We start from the raw sequence: 15,460 nt of genomic DNA on the forward strand, positions 1-15,460 counted from the left end.
CTGTTTGTTTATGAGTGTTCTGGCTCCTGTGTAACCCGGCAGTTCAGGGTTACCTGACCACTCTTTGGGGCAGCAGCTCTTAGTGGTTACATTTGGATAGTTTAGGGTTGGGGAGGCTCAGATGTTGGCCTGTCCGGAGGAGACAACCAGGAAGAAGCTGTGTGTGTTTGTGGTCTGGTGTCTTGTCCTCCTCAGCTGTGTTATGTGTCATCTCCCCCCTCCCACTCCAGATGGTGTGTGTGGAGGGTGGGGGTGTGGAGTGGGGGTGGGGCAATAGGGGTGGGGACAGGGCCGGGGCTGGGGCGGGGGCATGGGTGGGGGTGGTTTAGGTATGACGTATGTCCCCTGAAAAAGCTTTGTTTTTGAAACTTTGGTCACTAGTGACAGATGAAGTCACTGTAAGGTGGCTGGGCTGTCAGGACCTTGATCAGGGGAGTTATTCACAGAAACATTCACAGTTCTTCAGCATGCCCGGTATAGGGCGGCAGTGCGGAGCCGGGCCTAGATGGAGGAAGGGATCGGCAGGGCACATCTTTGGAGGCCGTCTTGTCCAGGCCTGCCTGTGCATTCCACATTCCCTTCTTCCCTGTGTTCTGTGGCTCAGTGAGGCTAGTGGTCTCACCCATCACACACCCGCTGCAGTGATGTTTGGTCTCGAAGGCTATAGCAATGGGGCCAGTTGACACGCACTGAAACCTTAGAAACCAAGAGCCAAAGTAGCTCTTTTAAATCGTCTCTCACATGTTTGTCACAGCCACACAGAAGCTAACACTGTGTGTACATGTATGGGCCATGTCTCAGTGCCTCTGGGGTTGTAGCTGGAGTCCAGATGCATCAGCATCCTGGTGGGTGTGGTCCAGGACAAGGGTCTGCCCTTTCCTCCCCTCTCTACTCCCTTTGGTGTCATGTGGCCTCAAGCCTGCTTGTCTTTTTTGTGAATTTGGATCTTAAGCAATCTAAATCCTTGCGCTGGATCACAGCACTGTGTTCCTCATCTAGGTTCCTCCTATTCGTGACCTTTTGGGTTTGCTCGGTTTGTAGACAAGGAAGTATATGAGTTGCACTCTGCCCGTAGGCCCAGGTCTGTGTCTTCTTCCACTGTGACCATGGTGCCTTTCTAGAGGCTCCTGGGCTCCCCCTTTCTCACCTTGCCTCTGCTATAACTCCCTCATGATGTGGCTCAAAGACATTATTGGGACCTGGTTGCCTGCCAGCCCTGTCTCTCAGCCTCTGAAAACGGACTTAGGTGTCACAGTTTTTTAAGGGGTTCAGGCCAGATCCCCCTTTCCCCACCCGTGTGGCTCTCTGGGAAAGGCAGACTAATAATACTGACGTTCCCATGGGCACCTTCTCTCTGTGAGCAGCCTTCATATCTTTATCCACAGTCTTGTGGGGTGGTTAGAATAGGAAGTGAAGTACTTCCTATATAATCCTGGGCCCTGCTGTGTCAAACTCATGTGCTTCCCACTGTCATCGTCTGGTCAGGGTGAGTCACCTTGCTAGGCCAGACTTTGGCTCTTGTAGTACACAGCACACAAGGTCCACCTTTCTCTACCTGCCTTGCTGTAGGCCCACTAGGGACCCTATCCTGTCTCTCCCTCATCTCTCAGTGGAGACCAGTGTGCTGAATATGAACTGAAACACTGGTTCTGGGGAAGAGCAAGCAGGTTACAGCCTGCGTGCACTGCGGAGGATTCCCGTGCGAGCCTGAAGCAGTCACACTGGGAAGTTCAGGTTGAGTCAGATGTGTGCTCACCATGGAGGTGGAAAAGCACCCCCAGCTAGTGACTGGACGGTGTGCGTATTTTGCTGTGCGGACCACTGACTTGCTTTTTTAAAGGAAGACAGATTACAGATTCATACATGCGAATGGAAAGGCCAGGAGAGAACCTCTGTTCTCAGTCTCTGCCTTAACTGTAGCTGGGACACAGGTCGCGTGTTTCTCTGTTGTGCACGCCAGGCCTCTTAAAGAGGTGCTGAGCTAACACACTTCGGTGGGTTCTGGGGATTTTTTTTTTTAAGTGTGTGTGTGTGTGTGTGTGTGTGTGTAGTTTTGTAATTTTAAAAGTACTTAAAACAGTTTATTACTTGTTGTGTATGTGATGTCTGTTTCCCTGGCACATGTGTGGAGGGCAGACGATTGGAATTGTTTCTTTCTACCTATGGGTCCCAGGGATGGAGCTCAGGTTGTCAGGTCTGACAGCGAGAGTGTTACCCACTGAGCTGTTTTGCCTTCATCCCTCAATTGTTAGGACATTCCACCACAAGCGCTTTACTGCTTGTTTTGTTTGTCCTGGGTATAAATTCTTGGCTACATGGCCAGGCAGTGCTGGGTCGAGCACATATACTCACTGTCACTGGTCTCATAAATCTCACAAACTTTAAGGTTTTTAAAAACGAAATCCCTTTAGGTTATGTCTGTGTCTTAGGGTTTCATTGCTGTGAAGAGACACAGGGCAACTTTCATAAAGGAAGGAGCCGAGAGCTCCGGCTAGATCTGAGGGCGGCAGGAAGAGCAATTGAGCCATTGGGTCTGGCGTGAGCTTGAGACCTCTAAGCCCACCTCCTATGACACACTTCCTCCAACGAGGACACGCCTCCTAATAGTGTCACTCCCAATGAGTGTATGGGGGGGGGCATCTTCATTCCCACCACTGGAGCCTGGCAGGGTGTTAGCATTTAGAGGCATTTGTTCGGAGCGTCCAGTGGTGTCCCACCACAATCCCACCATCAGAGTTTCAGAACATACCCAAGGCTTCTCTTACAATCCTTCCTGCTCCTGGGCAGGCCCACGTGTGTTTGCTGCCCTTAGCTGTCTAGCTGCCACTATAGTGGGCTTTGTGGGCAGTGCGTGCTAGAGCAGCAGGAGTGCCTTCCTGCCTTTGCCTTGCCTGCCAGTCTGTAAGTTGGCAACATCTTTGAGGATATTCTGAAATTTAAACCAAATAAGGTTAAGGTGGGACCTCCGAGCCCGTGTTGAGGCACAGGTGGCTTGAAATGTGTAGGCAAGGTCAGGAGAGGGCTGTTGACTTCAGACCAAACTGTGCTGCTTTCTCTAGTGAGGGCTGGGCTGGGTTCATGTGCTTCTATGCTTCTGTTAACACCCCCCCTCCCATTGTTTTGACCACCATAGTAATTTTAAAATCAGGGATAGCCCATCAAATACTTAGCCACATGTGACATCTCTTCCCATTTCCTGCTGGACATGTTGGTTTGTTTCTGATGTTCCCAAATTACTGATGGCTGTGCTGTGCTGTGTTGAGCTATAGTCCACCCAAAGGAAGGCGCCTGAGTGGGCCCGTGAGCAGCAGAGAGGACATATTGTCTGCTCAGAGTTCTAGCAGTTTAGACCCCAGTAGGCAGGCCAGAGGGAGGAGCCCCGCTGCAGGCCAGGAGTCTGCAGGCTGCATGTACTTTTGTAGTTTGGCATCTAGGCCAGGACACAAGGAGCCTGCTCTTGAGCTCCAGGTGATTCGGGCCAGCATTGTTCTCAGGGTTTCCCTCAAGGGGCTCGGCCACTCTGAGAAGTTGCCTTATTCCAAGATCCTCATGAGTTTGGACATCGTACACCGGAAATCGAGTTTGTGTAATTCAGATGTTCCCATAAAGGGGTGATTTAATGTGTTACTGAATAAAACCGGTACTGTGCACCACTGGCTGTGAGGCAAAGCAGGGACTTGGAAGTATCTATGTCACATCTGCCATCTTAATGGTTTGGGGGTGTTGTGTGAGTGTAACAAGGCTAAACTGTAAAGTTTTAGAGAGCTTTCCAGTGTTGTCATTGAAACTAAATATTTTCTGGAAAATTTAAAATATGTTAAAAACGTAGAGCAAATGAGACAGATGGCCGGCAGTGCAGCTCTTAACCTTTGGGGCTCAGCTGTCCTGGATTTGTTCCGGTTTAGCCACTTCATACACAACGGGTGAGGGCATATTTTTCTGAGCTTTGGGGCTTTGCTTCCTGAATTGAGGAACTGCAGATGGAGCTGGGGTAGGTATCACTTAGGGGTTAGTGCAGAGAGGAGCCTTGTGCTGAGACATATGGTCCAGAGAGGTCACGTATGCTAGTATGAAGCCGGCCCACTAGTGTGTAGCTATTGCCTTAGCCTTGCTCCCTTCCGCATGTTTTGGTAAGTAGTAGTTCCCTGAAAGTGAAGTGCAGGTGACCTTCAGAGTAGCCGTGGACAGGAAGCTCTCAGTGCTTTAGACTGAAGAACTTAATTGAAGATAGCAGTTTCTGTGTCCCAGAACCATCCTGTTTTGTAATGTTTTTGAGACAATCTCATATAGCCCAGGATGATCTCCAACTTGCTGTGCTGCTATGATCCTACCTCCCATATGCTGGGATTACAGACATGTACCACTGTGCCTAGTTTATATGTGGAACTGGGATGGAACTCAGGGCCTCTGGATTAGTTTGTTGCTTTGATAAAATGTCAAGACCAGAGCTCAGTGTGACTGGGAACTCTCGAAGCCTGCCCCCAGTGACACGCTTCTTACTTCAAGGCTCCGCCTCCTAACATTTCATAACCTGACCAAGAGCACCACTAACTGGGAATCACAAGTTCAAATACATGTGCCTATGAGGGGCAGTTTTCATTCAGACCACCATAGCCTCATGTATGCCAGGTAAGCCTTGATAGCAGCTAAGCGGCGTCCTCAGCAGAGGATGGGCTGTTTCCCTGCTGGCTAGGGTTCTGCAGGCAGGAGCTGGATTCCTGAGGGGCATGTGTCAGGCTACAGACACCATCTCCCTGTGCTCAGGATCCCACTTCTGCCCCGTGGAAGCCATGGTGTCAAGAATCAAGCTTTTCAAGGGTGTGTGATGAGGCGGGAATTGGGGATTTAGCTTGCTTTTTTTCCCTTTTCTTCCTTTTTGAGATGATGTTTTTAGCCCTGACTGGCCTTTCAGGGAAGACCTGAAAGGCCCCACTGGTATATCCTGAGCACTGAGATTAGAGGTGTGCACTCTGCCACTTCTGAGACGGATGCCCGTGTCCACAGCCAAGCCCTTTCCGTGGAGCTTAGTGCCCAGAAGGGTGCCACGACTGCGCTCTCAGGAGAGTGACTGAATTCCCCAGTGCCTGACTGGACCCCTACGAGGAGCTGGTGACTGAGTAAACTGCACTGTGAGCACAGGCCAGTCTGCTCTGGGTGTGCGCTGCTGCTGTTGGGTGTGAATGGGGACCTCGCGCCCTCGCTAGCACAGCTGCTGGCGGTTGCTTGTTAAAGTTAAAAGCCGTAGACGAAGGCTTTGTTTCCCCTGCTTGCCTTCCTCCTCCTTTACTGTGTAAACTCGGGTAAGGGTGCATTTGGGGGCCTTTCGGCTAAGGCGCCTTACTTGCTTAGCACTGAACTGTTGTTACAGGATAGGATTTTAGTTCTGCCTATCCATACTTGCTTTAAATAGAGATTTCTTTTTCTAAAAGACAGGATCTATTGCCCCTTAAAGATGTAACCATACACTTTAATGCCCTCGCTCAGGTTCTTTAATATGGTCATACTGATTTTTCAGCTTTTTAAAAATTTCATTTTAAGCATGGCTGCAGCCTAGGCCATTTTAGCTGTTTGGCCTTTGGTATGCCAGGAAATTTACAGTCATCTGGTTTGTAATTTCAAATGTGACAACTTCTACTGCTTATTTTTGCTTTCTTTTTCTTTTCTTTCTTAAGACAAGGATGTCCTGGAACTCTGAATGTAGACCAGGCTGGCTTTGAACTCAACAGACCATCAGCTTCCTGAGCACGGGCCACGCTGCCTGGCCGGAAATGGGTTCCTGTCTAGGGCTGGGCTGGGCCTCACCGTGTAGCCAGGGTTGTCTGAACTATTGACCCTCCTTCCTTCACTGCCTGGTGCTAGAGTAACAGGCCAGCACCACTGCACCATTACACGTGGCTGCAAACATGCCACCTTCTCTTTAATAAAGATGGCATTTCTTTAAAAGAATTGTCATGTATTTTTACCACCCTTGGACTTATTATAAAGTAGTTTTAAACTAATAGTACCAGAGCACATGTGTCTGCATGCTGGTTCTCTTTCACTATTCTGCAGAACTAATTAACTATTTTCCCACGAGGCGCCTGACACATTACTCCAGTCGCCTGGTGGTGCCCGGACGCCAGGCGTGCTGGATTGTTTTAAAGCAGCTGCAGTGTTTGCTGGAATTAGACCTTCTCCAGTGTTAACAGCCTGCAGGTCATCAGGTTTCAGTTTAGAAAACAGGGCAACTGTTTCTTTGCTCTTGAGTGATGTGACTAAGCTGAGGTCGCGCCCCGCCCCCACCCCAGGAGCTGTGGGCGAGTTGGATGGGGCCAGCCAGGGTATGTGCCTATGCGGGGCTGCCTGTTAACCCTTAGGTCAGTGCCAGAGAAAGTCTGTTCAAGGACTTGAGTAGGTAATAGGCTCGGCCTTCCCTGTGTATATCATGACTTCCATTTTGATTTGGTATGAGGCACACATAGAAGAAAAGGATGCCTTCAGAAAGCCTTCTGACTTCTGTTCAGTGCACCTCACCCTTCTCATCTTTCTTCTGCCTGCATTTCTTTAGATCTGATTCTCATGGCTAACTTCTTTTCTGTGGTCCGGGTGGGCACTTCAGTCAGTGGACTGGGAGGCGCTGTAATGATGACAGGCTAAGGTTTTCAGTGAACTGCCTGCCAGCCTGGAAAAACCGTAACCACAGTGCCTCCCTCCCCCCCCCCCCCCCCAAGGAGAGTTTAGCGTTTCCATAATAGAAACGTACTGATATCCTGCAGCTCACTGGCTAAAGGCTTAAGGAAAGTTTCTAAGTGCCGAGGCCTGCATTTCTTCCAAATATATTTAAAGAGAGCAGGACAGGCGTGGCCCCTGTGGCCTCTACACCTGCTGCTGACTCAGGCCTGCAGCCTAGGCCAAGCAGCTCGCCTTTCCTTTCTCCACCCCTGAAGCTCTGCTGCTGCCTGTTTGTCAGGGCTCAGAGTACATTCCAGTTTAGAGTTCCCAGCCCGACATAGCTGTGCCATCTGTCTGTCTGTCATCTTCGGTGATGTGCCTGCTCAGTTCCCGGCAGAGCTTGTCCTGTGCCCCAGTTCACTTACTCCCCTCACAGGGAGCCGGGGGAACTGTTGCCATTTCATAGTTGTTGCTTTTTTCAAGGAGTACTGAAGAAGCCCCGTAGTGGGTTTTGTAACCCCAGTACTAGGGAGACATAGGCCAAAGGACATTTACAAGTTCCAGGTTCCCCCAAAGTAAAAACAATACACACTATGAAACAAATTAAGTTTCCTGATGCCCCCCACCCCCAAGCCAGAGGAAGAAGGAACAAGGCTTTATTGATGGTTTTCTCTGGGTCAGCTAGATTGCTTGAGAATTTTTCCTCAGGCATAATAGTCCTTCCTGGCTCTGGAGGTAATCAGTCTGTCAGAGTTGAGTCGGTCCTGCTTTAAAGCCTGACATCACCCCAAGGCCCTGCACTTAAGTAACTGGTTTTTCAGGTTTGTAGTGTCTTTGTGGCCACACATTCCTGGGACCTGCCAGAAGCTTGGATAGAATGCTTTCCGGTGGGTGGGGTGGGGTGGGGGCGGGGGGGGGGGGAGAGGGGCTGGGGGGAGTGGGTGGGCTCTGGGAGGGGTGAGCTGGGGGAGGGGTGGCGGTCTGATTTAAGTGAATTGTCTATGAGCTGGAGGTGCTGGCAGGGGCGGGGCAGTGCCTGGGGGGCTTTGGGGACCTTCTCTGGGCACTTGTGTGAAGCCACACAAGCAGAATGTGACCCACAGGGCATGGCAGGAGCTGGCCCACTTCCCTACTTCTGGGTAAGCTTAGCTCAGCCAATCCAGTTCAGCCTTTCAAGACACTTTGTACCCAGTCTCTTCCTTCTTCTACTCCTGCAGAGGAAATGAATCCCAGGGGAGAGTAGAGGACTGAGAATGCTTTCTTGGGGCCGAAGGGGCACACCGCACTGATTTCCACCCCAGGTGGCGATGCTGATGATCGCTCTTAGAGTGCCTTCTGCAGAGCTCTGTAGTGAGTCAGTGCAGTAGATCTGCCTCATCATGAGGCAGATGGCGGTTCTTAGCATGGCTGTCACATGGGGACTGTAGCCTGCACCAGGAGCAGGCCTGCTTTACCCATTACAGCTAATTTCTTAAAACAAAAGAATCAGCCCAGGACTGGGAATGGAGCTCAGTTGGTAGAGTGGCTGGCTAATGTTCAACTAAGCCTGGGTGTGGTCCTCAGACCACAGAAGTCTAGGTGCTATACGTCTATAATCTTGGCATTCAGGAGGTGGAGGCAGGGCATCAGACGGTTCACCTGTCTCAAAGAGGTTAAAAAGCTCGAGAGTTACAAACAGTCCCGTGGAGGGACTGGAGAGGTGTCTCAGCAGTTACCTGGCTGTTTTAGGAGACCTGGGTTTGAGTCCTAGCACTTCCTGGAACCTCACAACTCCAGTTCTAGAGGGACTGACACCTTCTGGACTCCTTGGGCATAGGTGGCACACAATAGACATGTTGGCAAAAACATCCATACACTTAAAATAATGATAATTCAAAGCAAACTAAAGTTACAGTCGTTTGGGTCTTCACAGTCTGGGGTGACTGGACCAGCCCCACTACACACACACTTTAATGTATCTGCTAACGGAGTTGGTGTTCTTAGACCAACAAGGGTGGGTTTGTGTGGTCTGAGGGCTCCCTAGCCAGCTGGTACTGCTTTTCAAAAGTTTTTGCTGCATTTGACTTGGTATTTTGGATTAGTGGAAGTAACTTCTTATTTGTAGTAGTCAAAGCAAATATGGCTAGAATTCCAGACTAGAGAGAAGTTAATTATTGTCAGATCAGTAATAGTGACAAACTTTTTCTTTCTTTCTTTCTAGTTACACATGGGAAGCTGTTGACTCCAAAAATAACGCAGTTTATAAAATCAACATCTGTGGAAATGTGGATAATCCCAGGTGTGGGCCGACAAGTGCTGTCTGTATGTGTGACCTAAAGGCAGAAAACTGTCGCTCAGTGGGTAAGTAAAGCTCCTGTTAGGTGAGCATGCCTCATGATACAGCTGTGCACACAGCTGCATGTTTATAATACAGTAATTAATGTAGTGTCTACTAGTAGACACTTTCTGGCCAGCCGTTTGCCTTGTGGGTTCAGAGTCTGCCGGGGTCAGATGGAGCTGGAGCTGCCAGGTGGTTGTGGGTCCCCAGGCGTGGGTGCTGGAAAAGGGTGGCGTACTCTGACTGCAGAGTCCCCTCTCCAACTCCCAGGCAGCTCAGAAAGAATAAAAGCAGGCTGTGTGTCACCGAAAGCTTCCCGCCTCTTCCACACCCAGGTGGCTTTTATAATAGTTAAACATGGTAGAAGACAATTTAGGGCAGGCGAGATGCTCAGTTGTTAAGAACATTATTCTTCCAGAGGACCTGAGTCTTTTTCCCAGCACCCACATTGGGTGGCTCACACCTCTCTGTATTAGCTTCAGGTGTTGTAACAATATTCTCTCTCTTTCCCACTGGCTACGGCATGCAGGTGACACACACACAAACTGGAAGAAAATGTATAAGTTTAATTTGGGTTTTCAATGTGAATATGCATGATGAGATAACATAGGGTTCTTCCCATGAGGATTGTAGGGTGGGCGCTGAACATGGAAAGATGTTTTCTGCCTTTACGGCTCTTCTGCCTCACCTTTTTCTTACATTTCTTATTTAATACGTATGCATGTTTGCTTTCATGTCTGTCTGTGTACCACATGTGTACCTAGTGCCCTTGGAATTCAGAAGACGACACTGAATCCTTGGGACTGCCACGCCGGTGCTGGCAACTGAACTCCTCTCAAAAAACAAGTGATCTTAGCCACTGAACCATCCATCTCTCTAGCCTTAAATTGCCTTAAATTGCCCTCCCCCTTCACCTCCATTGCCTTTGTACCTCATAGTCTTTTGTTGGAAGGAAGGGCTGGTGTCGTGGCCTCCCTGTCAAGGACAGTTGTTGGGCTCAAGCCCTTCCTTTCTTCAGTTCAGTCATTCTTGAGTATGCTTGCTGAGGGTCAGACGCCTGGCTGAGGGACAGGTTCCATGGAGGTGGTGAAGGCAGATGTGTCTAGGAGGGGAGGAAGGACACTGGGCCTTGGATGTCTGTGCTCAGTTTTGCCCAGGAGTAGTGAGGTCTGAGCGTAATTAACTGATTAATCCGGACCGAGCTGACTGCAGCGGAGTGGGTTATGAGTTGGGTTGATGAATACAGTCGTCCAGTCTCATTTCACTCTCGACTCCCACCATTAAAACTTCCTGAGAGATAGTGTGAGCTCTTTCTCCCGTTGATAACTGCATTCTTTGCCATTTTTTAAAAAGATGTTTCTTTTAAAAGGGGAGGAGCTAGGTTATTATTACTTTAAATGTTATTGTAATCATCTTTTTGCCATTAAAATTATGAGCATTTAAAATATCAACAGTAGCTATTTTATCAATATCTAAAAATTAAGTTTGCTAAAAATGGACTAGTTTTTCAGCAATTATATTTAAAAGCAGATCAAAAATAGGCAGAAAAAACTAGACCGACCCATGTTTACAGTAATTGCGCCATGGCTTTAGACTTCAGCAGTGCTTTAGTAAATGGTTCACGTTTACGTCACACCTGTGACTTCATAGTTCTTACAGAGAAAACAGGTCTTACCTCAAAGGGACTAAGGCAGAGTTGCTTATGGAGCAAAATCTGAATGACCGAGGCCTGGGAGTTTGGTGCCTGTGTTACCCTCAGGTCCCACGTTTTGTGAGGAGGCAGTAAATCACGGCAGTGGAGACAAAAGCAGGGGCTAGCGAGCGCCCCAGAGAAGCAGGTCGCAGCAGACAGCCTCAGAGGTCGCCCCGTAGCTCCCCCAGCCCAGCCAGCGCTGGCAGATAAGGATTTCTGAAGCTAGCAACGTCCAAAGGTTAGGTCTGCTGCAGAGGTGGCCAGTGTGTGCGTGCTGAGGCTAAAGACAGTCCCCAAAAGAAATTATAATTAGGCTGTGGGATAGGCAGCATTACACATTCTCCATAGTCATACAAGTTTTTTATTAGTGGATCAGTTTATGGGGAGAGATTCTTTCCAGGAATTCATGACTGCAGTTGTCCCTGTTGGCAGAGCACCACAATTCATGCTAGGGTGGAGTTGGGGAGGGCGGGCCATATTATTTATTGAATGTTAGGAGTCCAGGAAGGCCCATTTTGGGATCTGATAGCGGTGAGGCCGAGCTACAGGCAGCACAGGCGTCTTTAGGAGAGGCACACAGCTGATCAGAACCATTACGAAACTCCCGGATCCTGTCAGAACTCGTGTAACTGTGCCTGTCTGGCGGGATGCAGTGAGGGGGGGCGGACAATGGATGGACACACGAAGATTTACTCACTGACGTAACGGCTCCCTCCATGTAGTTGTTGGCACCCCACAAACCATCTGACCTACATTTTAAGTGCTTAGCAGTGAAAGTGGGCCCCTGGGAAGAGTCGCTATAGGAGTCACTGTGTTAATTAGCAAAATACAAATATTGTTTTTAGTCTAAGCTAAGTGTGCTCTTGGACCTCTTGGTGGGCCTTGTAAGAAGTGAGGTGAGAATACCCGGACTCCATCTCCAGAGGCTGAGACTGCTTATTGAAACAGAGAGTGGAGGTTAGCTGCCTTTAGAGGGGCTGAGGGAAGTAGGCCCAGCACGTGCACACACCACTCTCACACAGAGCTATCAGGAAGTTACAGCTGTTTTTGTGGTTTAACTGGGAGCAGGGTGAATTGTTTTCTCTATACTCAGCGAATAGCTGTTTGCAAGTGGAGGGATAGGTGAGGCTGGGTTATCTCCCACTACCGCCTGACTCAGTTCCCTGTGCCCTGAGGGTATTACCCAGTATCCTGGCTCAGGAAACAAAGGGAGAAAGTTTCTGGGAGGCTACTTTCTTCTAGGCCTTAGAATCTAGAGGTTGGCTGTGATGGTCTCAAAGGTGGTAGGGACCCACTGACCTTCCAGGTGTATAAGCGCTGGTACCCTTTGGCCACGGAGAGTTTGGCGACCCTCTTGGCAATAAAAACTTGGAGGCTTTTTTTGGAGGACCTTGGTTAGACAGCCGAAAAGGCAAGGAACAAAGAGAGAAGCCGTGAGGTTGAACAGCTGGGCCTGCCACATGACTCCCAGATAGTCCACGCATCCGAAGGCTTTTTCTATTTTCTCTCTCTCCTAATAATTGTTTAGCCTTTTCCCTTGCTGGGCTGGATGGTGCATGAGGACCAGCAGTCTTTCCCTAGGAAGGCACAGAAAGAGATGGCTGGAATTTGCCAGTGGTAGTGTTTCTATGAGAGGAATGTTGAGATTAAAGAAGGGGTGACTGACTGTCCATGTGGTGTCCCAGTCTTGGTTTGTGTGCACACAGAAACAGAAATGGTTTTTGCTTCTAGAGACAATTGTAAAGTTTGGAGGAGGCCCTTTGCCCCACGGATGTATAAGTCCAATTTGAGGTTGTGGGTACCCCATGTGGAGGTTTTTTTTCCTGAGCAACTCCCAAATTATCCCATCCTTATGTCACCCCCCCTTACTGTATGGGACCCAACTGCTTGTCCCTTTGTGGGTGCCTCTTCCATGCTCCTGGGCTGGCAACATTAACACAGCAGTATTTGAGGAAGGACTAGTAGGTGTCTCTCCATCTATCCTTATGTTTTCAAGGGACTGTAGGTGGTCATATTGTGGCCCAGGAGAGGAATTGGCCCAGGTTCCAATACCACTGGAATGAAAAAATTGCAGGGCTCTTGTTGAGGGCATAATTGGTTGGGATCCAGGACCTGGGTGGCCCATAGGAGAGCACGGCTGTCCAAGTTAATTTGGTAATTACCCAGTCACAGGACAGTAGAAGTGGAAGAAGGCTCCAGAAAGGAAGGTGGGGTGGGGGGGGATTCAGGCGTTGGAAGGGGCTGTGCCTGAGAGGGGATGATCTGCTCATGTGGACCAGAGTGAAGGAAGGGCTGGAATGCTTCCTGTAACCAAAGGAGCTCAAGTGTCTGTGGGAGAGCTGGGGTGGTCTGTTCCGGGCCCAGGGCCAGCTATAGGCCTTTCTGTACTGCATCCAGGAAAAGCAGAACTTGGAATGTACTCAGGAACCTGGCGTATGTGGAAAGGAGCGGACAAAGGAATTGGTGATTAGTCCTCAGTGATTAATAGGAACTAGGAAGCCTGTATATTATGAGCTTAGAGGTGGGGCTTAGATGTATGGAATGAAACTGGGAGAAACTTCTTAAGCCTGGAAAGGTAGACAGGGGCTAACATTTAATTTTGTGGTGGCAGAGGGGGGCAAGTAAAATGACTTTTTGGGGACCTGCCATTTAGGTGTTATAGAGGAGTGGGATAGATCCAAGACTTACCCTATTTGGATATCAGGGAAAGGGGAGTCGTAGGGGAGAGGTTAGGATAGTCTTACTCTAGGTTTCACTTGCTGTAATGAAACAAACGCCTTGACCAAAAAGCAAGTTGGGGAGAAAAGGGCTTGTTTGTCTTACACTTCCACATCATAGTTCAGGCAGGGCAGGATCCTGGAGGCAGGAGCTGATGCGGAGGCCATGGAGGGCGCTGCTTACTGGCTTGCTACCCATGGCTTGCTCAGCCTGTTTTCTTACAGAACCCAGGACCACCACCCGCCACCACCAGAGATGGTGACACCCACAATGGGCTGGGCCCTTCCTTCCCCAGTGATTACCAAATGAGAAAATACCTTACAGCTAGAGTACATGGAGGCATTTCCTCAAGGAAAGGAGAAGACTCCTCCTTCTCTTGTGACTCTGGCTTGAGTCAAGGTGACACAAACCCAGCCAGTAGGACAGGAGAGGTGGGAACAATGGTCTGATTGATTTTCCAGGGTTGGTGACCGAGTGATAAGCTACTAGGCTTTTCTGTAACTGAGAACCGGTGGCTTGGTAAAGAGCTGTTTGTAGTAGTCACTCAGCAATAGCCTTAAGACCACAGTGGGTGAGGTAGCACACAGGTGCTGGGCATGGTGACAAAGGCAGAAGGGTCTCTACAGGTTATGAAAATGGGACCATTATGGTTATATACCAGACTAGCCTAGAGGAAATGGGTAGACCCAGGCATAGGTTAGGAAACACCACTGAGAGGTCCAGGTTGCGGTTATGACCTGACAGATGGCCCATCTTCCATTAGCCCCAGTGTCTGATGCGCAGACAAGCCTTGGGTTAAAGGCAGGCACTCCTTAGCACAGTGGCCAACATGACTGCATTGAATACAACAATGTACAGCCCCTCGCCCAGATATGCACTGAACCCTAGCACAACTCGGCAACAGATAACATGAAACCTGAACCCTTCCAACTTCAAATGCTGAGGTTCGAACCCTTTGAACCTTCCCCTTTTATAGAATGTGGCACCTTCATGCGCTCCTAAGCACAGCCTGAATAGCGCCCCATCTTCCTGTCCCCTAGTGGGGCACCTTCACTTGCGTGGCCAATGAGGAACCCTAATATCGCGCAGCAGCGCGGCACCCTCAGGCATAGCCAGGATAGCGCCAAACCCTCCAAACCCTGCCCTCCCCTCCTCCAACACGGCACTTTTGAGTGTGCGGTCCTGATCACAGAACCCTTCGAATCCTTCCCCTTGTACAGCTTTGCACCCTCAGGATAGCTTAGGACCCCGCGAGCCTTCTTCCCCTCCCCTCGCGCAACTTGGCAAGACCAGAATCACGGCATAACCTGGATCGTGCTAAAATTCCCCGAACCCTTCGGCAGCGCGGCACCCTGGATCGCGCAGTGCTGATTTGTACTAAAATTCTCTGAAACCTGGGGCAGCGCGGCACCCGGGCTCGCGCAGTGCCGCGGAACCCTTGCCTTGTGCAGCTCTGCACCCTCAGGATAGCTCAGAACCCTCGGAGCTCCTTCTCTTCCCTTCCCTTCCCCTCCCCTCACCACAACTCCGCACAACCAGAATCACGGGCACAACTGGAATCGTGCTAAAATCCTCTGAACCCTCGGGCAGCGGCGCAGTGCCGCGGAAGCCTCTAAACCCTCCGAATCCCCCCCTTGCTCAGCTTTGCACCCTCAGCCCCTCGCGCAACTCGGCACAACCAGAATCACAATCGCGCTAAAATCGCTAAAATCGTTTGAACCCTCGGGCGGCACGGCACCCTGGCTTGCGCCCTGGCTCGCGCAGTGCCGCGCAACCCACCGAACCCTTCCCCTGTCTGCCCGCGACGGGGATCGTGCAGAAATCCTCTGACTTCCCCCACCCCCCTCCAGCAGCCTGGTGCCCTAGCTTTGTGCAGCGTGGCACCCTCGTGCTCTGGATCGCCCGTAACCCCCGCCCCCCTAGTGTGCAGTAGCCCGCGCTGGACCCTCCCCTCCCCTCCCTTCTCTTGCTGACGCGGCATGGCGGCAGCGCGGCTAGGCTAGCGGCTCGGGGCTCTCGACCGGCCCTCGTGTAGTTTGGAACCCTTGTGAGCAGCGGGGCACCCTAGTGCTGAGTCCTTA

At 50.2% G+C, this 15,460-nt stretch overlaps 1 protein-coding gene across 4 annotated transcripts in view; it reads left to right on the forward strand.

Annotated features, from left to right (window-relative positions):
• Igf2r (insulin like growth factor 2 receptor) overlaps positions 1–15,460 on the forward strand; it is an 84,826-nt gene that overhangs the window by 13,136 nt on the left and 56,230 nt on the right. For 3 of the 4 annotated variants that reach the window (XM_052169702.1, XM_052169700.1, XM_052169703.1), the window contains exon 2: positions 8,852–8,991. In XM_052169702.1, coding sequence (XP_052025662.1) covers positions 8,852–8,991 — 140 coding nt within the window. Of the gene's footprint in view, positions 1–4,603; positions 4,630–8,851; positions 8,992–15,460 lie in introns of those variants that run through there. The other variant, XM_052169701.1, reaches the window with a different exon arrangement.

This window comes from Apodemus sylvaticus, chromosome 23, assembly GCF_947179515.1.
Source record: "Apodemus sylvaticus chromosome 23, mApoSyl1.1, whole genome shotgun sequence".
NCBI lineage: Eukaryota > Metazoa > Chordata > Mammalia > Rodentia > Muridae > Apodemus > Apodemus sylvaticus.